This window comes from Oncorhynchus nerka, linkage group LG4 (assembly GCF_034236695.1).
Source record: "Oncorhynchus nerka isolate Pitt River linkage group LG4, Oner_Uvic_2.0, whole genome shotgun sequence".
Lineage (NCBI taxonomy): Eukaryota > Metazoa > Chordata > Actinopteri > Salmoniformes > Salmonidae > Oncorhynchus > Oncorhynchus nerka.
The window spans coordinates 20,756,965-20,765,401 of NC_088399.1; the positions used below are offsets into that span (position 1 = coordinate 20,756,965).

General features: G+C 42.7%; 1 protein-coding gene across 1 annotated transcript; it reads left to right on the forward strand.

Annotated features, from left to right (window-relative positions):
• The first annotated feature begins 1,903 nt into the window (after positions 1–1,903).
• LOC115128856 (apolipoprotein A-IV-like) lies at positions 1,904–3,446 on the forward strand. The gene is made up of 4 exons (XM_029658982.2): positions 1,904–1,961; positions 2,045–2,098; positions 2,265–2,415; positions 2,540–3,446. Exons 2-4 carry the CDS (start codon positions 2,059–2,061, stop codon positions 3,114–3,116), a joined length of 768 nt encoding a protein of 255 aa, XP_029514842.1. The 5' UTR covers positions 1,904–1,961; positions 2,045–2,058; the 3' UTR covers positions 3,117–3,446.
• Positions 3,447–8,437: the final 4,991 nt, after the last annotated feature.

Here is an 8,437-nt window from a genome sequence, read left to right on the forward strand (position 1 = left end):
GGCCAAGCAAGTCTCTTCTTATTGGTGTGCTTTAGTAGTGCTTTCTTTGCAGCAATTTGACCATGAAGACCTGATTCACACAGTCTCCTCTGAACAGTTGATGTTGAGATGTGTCTGTAAACTTGAACTCTGTGAAGCATTTATTTGGGCTGAAATTTCTGAGGCTGGTAACTCTAATGAACTTATCCTCTGCAGCAGAGGTAACTCTACGTCTTCATTTCCTGTGGTGGTCCTCATGAGAGCCAGTTTCATCATAGCGCTTCAAAGTTCTTGAAATGTTCCGCATTGACTTACCTTCATGTCTTAAAGTAATGATGGTCTGTCATTTCTCTTTGCTTATTGGAGCTGTTCTTTCCATAATATGGACTTGGTCTTTTACCAAATAGGGCTATATTCTGTATACCACCACTACCTTGTCAAAACACAACTGATTGGCTCAAACGCATTTTAACAAGGCATTTAATTGAAGTGCATTACAGGTGACTACCTCATGAAGCTTTTGGAGTGAATGCCAAGAGTGCAAAGCTGTCATGTAAATATAAAATATGTTTATTTGTTTAACACTTTTTTTGGTTACTATGTGATTCCAGTGATTACAGTATGTGTTATTTCATAGTTTTGATGTCTTCACTATTATTCTACAATGTAGTAAATAGTAAAAAATAAACCTTTGACTGGTACTGTACATTGGACATGTATTTTGGAATAAACCCCTTTATTATGTCCTTGTCTAGAGATTAGAGTACATTTTAAAACATGAAGCAACTTTGTGACATACCACTGACTACAAGAGGACTTCAGCCCTACATACATAATTAACCTGATTTATATTGTATCTTATATGATATAACAATATGAAAGTTCAGAGTCTACCGAGTCATCAGTTCGTCACCCATACGTATACTGAGTATACAAAACATTAGGAACACCTTACTAATATTGAGTTTCACCCCTTTTTGCCCTCAGAATAACCTCCATTTATTGGGGCATGGAATCTACAAAGTGTCGAAAGCGTTCCACAGAGATGCTGGCCCATGTTGACTCCAGTGCTTCCCACAGTTGTGTCCAGTTGGCTGGATGTCCTTTGGGTGGTGGATCATTCTTGATACACACAGGAAACTGTTGAGCATGAAACACCCAGCAGTATTTCAGTTCTTGACACACTCAAACCAGTGCAACTGGCACCTACTACTATACCACGTTCAAAGGCACTTAAATCTTTTGTCTTGCATTCACCTGAATGGCACACATACACAATCCATGTCTCAATGGATTAAAAATGATTAAAAATCCTTCTTCAGCCTGTCTTCTCTTCATCTACACTGATTGAAGTGGATTTATCAAGTGACATCAATAAGGGATCATACTGTAGCTTTCACCTGATTCACCTGGTCAGTCTATGTCATGGAAAGAGCAGGTGTCCTTTCATTACTAACCCTCATTACGTACTTGAAATACAAATAAGTGAATAATAATCAGCTTTCACCTATCATCAACTAATTCTTGAGCCATTTGATTGCTCTAGATGAAGTAAGTCTATGCAGAATAACATTATCATTACATGACATCTCTATGATGGCCCATACTGGCCTTTTCTGATGGCTACTTCATTGAGGATAAATGTACGTTCTATGACTGTGATATGCGTTTATGCCACCTCTTAAGATGAATGCACTAACTAACTGTAAGTCACTCTGAATAAAGGAATCTGCTAAATGACTTAAATGTAAATGTAAAATATATGGTGTCAGCATGATCACTTGGTCCCCATAACGTGTCCCCAGACTACTGAGGTTATGATGTGGCAGTAGGAGTGACAGGAGGACATACAACAGGGCACTCAGTCCTGGACTTTGTTCTTCACTCCAACTCACCGCCCCCTATATATACTCCCAGCCCTGACACCTGCAGTACACACCCACTACCAGAGACAAGGACAAGACACAAGCTATCTTAAACAGGTAAGTCACTAGCTGACTCTAATCACATAGGCTACAATATATCATGAATGAGAAACTGACTTAAATCTTTTCTCCATGAAAAGCCTATAGCCTGGTCATGAAGGTCCTCGTGGTGCTTGCGCTTGCTGTTTTCACTGGTGAGTGGAGAATAAGTTTTTCAATACATAGTCTTTTATTTTTACAGGACTAAAGTAGAAAATGAATTCATGTTACATTCTAGTGTTATATTAATGACAGATGCAAACGTTTCATCTCAGACACTGTCTAGACTGTAAATAAAATGATCCACGGTCTCTCCTACAGGCTGCGATGCCAATGTTCTGTGGCAGGAACAGCCTAAGCAACAGCTGGACATTGTGAAAGACGCATTCTGGGACTATGTTGCCAAGGCAACACTCACGGCTGACGATGCCCTGCAGAAGATCAGACAGTCAGAGGTGGCACACGAAGTCAAGTGAGTCTCAATATGTAGAAAATAACACAATATAATAGAGTTTGAAACCTACTCAACCAACTACCTGTTTGTTCACCTGAATGACTTGGCTTCTGTATTGACCTTTCTCTCACTGTTTCCATAGCACCATGATCACAGAGAGTGCTGATGCTGTGAGCCAGTACACTGTGGCCATGCGTGGTCAGGTGACTCCTCTGACTCAGGACCTGCTGGCCAAGCTTTCCCAGGAGGCTGAGCAGCTGAAGGCTCGTCTGGAGAAAGACCTGAGCGCCTTGACAGCCAAGCTGCAGCCCTACTCTGATGAGCTGAACGCGGACCTCCAGAGGCAGCTTGAGGAGATGAAGAGGGACGTGACCACCTATGCAGAGGCGCTGGACTCCGACGCGCTGAAGGCCTCTCTGCTTCAGAAGAGTGAGGAGATGAAGGGAAGCCTGGAGAAGAGTGTGCAGCAGCTGCAGGCCCAGCTGGGCCCCTACACTGAGGAGCTGAAGCAGAAAATGGACCAGAACCTGGAGGAGTTCCAGAGGAGCATGATTCCTCTGACCCAAAGCTTCCAGACCCAGCTGACCCAGAGAACCCAGGAGGTCCAGCAGAACCTGGCCCCCTATGGAGAGAAGCTGACGAAGCTGGACCCATTAGCCCAGGACCTGAAGGCCCAACTGGCTGTTCTCTGGGACTCCTTCACCAAGAAGATCCAGTAATCGGACTGATTATACTTGGTCTCCTAGTCCATCAAAGTCCAAAAGGGGCAATATGTAAATGTACTGGTACATACCACTACTGGGTTGTTTCACTGTATCAGTTATGGGACTCTCCATCTCCTGACCAATATCGACATGTGACTCAGGACTATATTACAGTATTAACGAAGATGTTAGAAAAGAAATGTAGGATTCTATCAACAATAGATTATTCACATCTGGTGTTGCTCTCTTGAGAAAGGTCTCAATTTCTTCAAGCAAACTTTCTCATATCTCAGCATATTTATTTATTGTCAGTATTATTCAATAAATGAAACTCAAGAATCTGAATGCTATTCATTTCATCAATTGAAACAATTAATTCAGTCAATGTAGGCTCTGTCAACTATGAGTAGAGAATTGAAGCAATAAGACACAAAAGCAATTCTCTCCATGTTTTGTAAGAAATGGCAGGTAATCCTTTTGCCAATATAAAGTGCATTCGGAAAGTCTTCAGACCCCTTGACGTTTTCCACATGTTTGTTACATTACAGCCTCTAAAATATATATTTTTTAAATTAAACTACGCAATCTACACACAATACCCCATCATGACAAAGTGAAAACAGGTTTTTAGATATTTTTGCTAATTTATTCAAAGTAAAAAACAGAAATACTCTATTCAGACCTTTTGCTATGAGACTCGAAATTGATCTCAGGAGCATCCTGTTTCCATTGATTATCCTTGATGTTTCTACTTGATTTGAGTCCACCTTTGGTAAATTAAATAGATTGGAATTCAACATGATTTGGAAAGGCCCCACAGTTGACAGTGCATGTCAGAGCAAAAACCAAGCCATGAGGCCGAAGGAATTGTCTGTAGTGCTTCGAGACAGGATTGTGTCGAGGCACAGATCTGGGGAAGGGTACCAAAAAATGTCTGCAGCATTGCAAATCACCAAGAAAAATCCCAAATCCCCTCCATCATTCTTAAATGGAATAAGTTTGGAACCACCAAGACTCTTCCTAGAGCTGGCTGCCCAGCCAAACTGAGCAATTGGGGTAGAAGGGCCTTGGTCAGGGAGGTGACCAAGAACCCCATGGTGAATCTGAAAGATCTCTAGAGTTCCTCTGTGGAAATGGGAGAAACTTCTAGAAGGACAACCATCTCTGCAGCATTCCACCAATCAGGCCTTTATGGTAGTGGCCAGGCGGAAGCCACGCCTCAGTAAACAGCCCGCTTGGAGTTTGCCAAAAGGTACCTAAAGACTCTGACTTGATGAAATCAAGATTGAACTCTTTGGCCTGAATGCCAAGTGTCACGTCTGGAGGAAACCTGTGACCATCCCTACAGTGAAGCATAGTGGTGGCGGCATCATGCTGTGTGGATGTTTGTTAGCGTCAGGGACTGGGAGACTAGTCAGGATCGAGGCAAAGATGAACTGAGCAAAATACAGAGAGATCCTTGATGAAATCCTGCTCCAGAGCACTCAGGACCTCAGACTGGGGCGAAGGTTCACCTTCCAACAGGACAATGACCCTAAGCACACAGCCAAGACAACGCAGGACTGGCTTCTTTGACACTTCTCTGACACTTGTCTGTTTTCTCAATGCCATTCAAATCCGTATTGAAAATGGTGCACGTTTAAGTTTGTTCCACCTGAGCGAGTCTGACCACAAGTCAGAGACCACTACGATGACACACCAGATGTGTTTGATGAATCGCGGGACAGAGCAGGAATAGGCTTTTGAAGGCTACAGTCCAAGCTATGTCTCAAGATGATCCATCTTGAATAAACACTTAGAGGTAAGGATGACAGCAGTGGTGTAGTCTACAGCGATACGGATCACTTATTATTGATGTCTACATAGCACATTGATGTGAATCACACTGCTGCTCTCTCATTTAGCCATTTGCACCTTACGGATTGTGGTTGTTGTGGATGACTGTTCACAAATCTAAATGTGTATTTGAACCCAATAATGGTTGAATTCAAGAAGTTTAAGCTGCCAATCAATCATTGTTTTTCAAACCAGTGGACAGCCAGTGAATAATGTGCTCTTGCAACAGCTGCATCGTGCGGATCCCAGCCTATGGAATAAAAGTGGGGCTTTTATTGCTCAATCTAATTCATGCTGATAAAAAAATGTATCCATAGGCCTAATGGAGACATACTCAAGCTCGTACACTTTTCATAGACTTAAAGGGGCAATCTGTAGTTGCTACATATATTTTTGGATTTATAAATTATAAGTATTAATGTAAGGATATAATTTAATCGTACTCTTATATTTAGTAGAAAGCGTTGGGTTAGAAGAAGCCTATATAACCAACTCATAAAGTTAAATTCAACATCCATATATGGCCAGCTATGTAAACTTTAATGCTGATTTATTCTGCAATAGTTAGTTCAATTGGTAACATACATTTTTGTCTTCTTCTAATGCTTCTTAAGGGGAAAGTAATCTTAAAAAGTAACTGCATGTAATCAGATTACGTTACTGACTTTGGGTAATCCAAAGGTTACGTTACTGATTACAATTTTGGACAGTTAACTGTAACGGAATACATTAGCATAAGTATATAAATAACTTTTTTATTTGTCATTATGGGCTATTGTGTATAGATTGATGAGGGGGAAAAAACAATTAAATCCATTTTAGAATAAGGCTGTAACGTAACAAAGTTGAAAAAGTCAAGGGGTCTGAATACTTTCCAAAGGCACTGTATACAGTTGAAGCCGGAAGTTTACATACACCTTAGCCAAATACATTTAAACTCAGTTTTTCACAATTCCTGACATCTAATCCGAGTAAAAATATCCAGTTTTAGGTCAATTAGGATCAAATGTCAGAATAATAGTAGAGAGAATGATTTATTTCAGCATTTATTTATTTCATCACATTCCCAGTGGGTCAGAAGTTTACATACACTCAATTAGTATTTGGTAGCATTGCCCTTAAATTGTTTAATTTGGGTCAAACATTTCGGGTAGCCTTCCACAAGCTTCCCACAATAACCTGAGTGAATTTTGGCCCATTCCTCCTGACAGAGCTAGTGTGACTGAGTCAGGTTTGTAGGACTCCTTGCTCACACACGCTTTTTCAGTTCTGCCCACAAATTTTCTATAGGATTGAGGTCAGGGCTTTGTGATGGCCACTCCAATACCTTGACTTTGTGTTCCTTAAGCCATTTTGCTACAACTTTGGAAGTATGCTTGGGGTCATTGTTATTTTGGAAGACCCATTTGCGACCAAGCTTTAACTTCCTGACTGATGTCTTGAGATGTTGCTTCAATATATCCACGTAATTTTATTTTCTCATGATGCCATCTATTTTGTGAAGTGCACCAGCCCCTCCTGCAGCAAAGCACCCCCACAACATGATGCTGCCACTCCCGTGCTTCACGGTTGGGATGGTGTACTTTGGCTTGCAAGCCTACCCCTCTTTCCTAAAAAAAAATGACGATGGTCATTATGGCCAAACAGTTCTATTTTTGTTTCATCAGACAAGAGGACATTTCTCCAAAAAGTACGATGTTTGTCCCCATGTGTAGTTAAAACAGTAGTCTGGCTTTTTCATGGCGGTTTCGGAGCAGTGGCTTCCGGCGCCGACAGAGATGGCCGCCTCGCTTCGCGTTCCTAGGAAACTATGCAGTTTTTTTTTTTTTTTTTACGTGTTATTTCTTACATTAGTACCCCAGGTCATCTTAGGTTTCATTACATACAGTCGAGAAGAACTACTGAATATAAGATCAGCGTCAACTCACCATCAGTACGACCAAGAATATGTTTTCCGCGACGCGGATCCTGTGTTCTGCCTTACAAACAGGACAACGGAATGGATCGCATGCAGCGACCCAAGAAAACGACTCCGAAAAAGAGGGAAACGTAGCGGTCTTCTGGTCAGACTCCGGACAAGGGCACATCGCGCACCACTCCCCAGCATTCTTCTTGCCAATGTCCAGTCTCTTGACAACAAGGTTGATGAAATCCGAGCAAGGGTAGCATTCCAGAGGGACATCAGAGACTGCAACGTTCTCTGCTTCACGGAAACATGGCGGAAACATGGCTTACTGGGAAGACGCTATCCGATGCGGTGCAGCCAACGGGTTTCTCCACGCATCGCGCCGACAGAAACAAACATCTTTCTGGTAAGAAGAGTGGCGGGGGCGTATGCCTCATGACTAACGAGACATGGTGTGATGAAGGAAACATACAGGAACTCAAATCCTTCTGTTCACCTGATTTAGAATTCCTCACAATCAAATGTAGACCGCATTATCTTCCAAGAGAATTCTCTTCGATTATAATCACAGCCGTATATATCCCCCCCCAAGCAGACACATCGATGGCTCTGAACGAACTTTATTTAACTCTTTGCAAACTGGAAACCATTTATCCGGAGGCTGCATTCATTGTAGCTGGGGATTTTAACAAAGCTAATCTGAAAACAAGACTCCCTAAATTTTATCAGCATATCGATTGCGCAACCAGGGGTGGTAAAACCTTGGATCATTGTTACTCTAACTTCCGCGACGCATATAAGGCCCTGCCCCGCCCCCCTTTCGGAAAAGCTGACCACGACTCCATTTTGTTGATCCCTGCCTACAGGCAGAAACTTAAACAAGAGGCTCCCACGCTGAGGTCTGTCCAACGCTGGTCAGACCAAGCTGACTCCACACTCCAAGACTGCTTCCATCACGTGGACTGGGACATGTTTCAGACAAGCGTCAGATAAAAATATTGACGAATACGCTGATTCGGTGTGCGAGTTCATTAGAACGTGCGTTGAAGATGTCGTTCCCATAGCAACGATAAAAACATTCCCTAACCAGAAACCGTGGATTGATGGCAGCATTCGCGTGAAACTGAAAGCGCGAACCACTGCTTTTAATCAGGGCAAGGTGTCTGGCAACATGACCGAATACAAACAGTGCAGCTATTCCCTCCGCAAGGCTATTAAACAAGCTAAGCGTGAGTACAGAGACAAAGTAGAATCTCAATTCAACGGCTCAGACACAAGAGGCATGTGGCAGGGTCTACAGTCAATCACGGACTACAAGAAGAAATCCAGCCCAGTCACGGACCAGGATGTCTTGCTCCCAGGCAGACTAAATAACTTTTTTGCCCGCTTTGAGGACAATACAGTGCCACTGACACGGCCTGCAACGAAAACATGCGGTCTTTCCTTCACTGCAGCCGAGGTGAGTAAGACATTTAAACGTGTTAACCCTCGCAAGGCTGCAGGCCAAGACGGCATCCCCAGCCGCGCCCTCAGAGCATGCGCAGACCAGCTGGCCGGTGTGTTTACGGACATATTCAATCAATCCCTATACCAG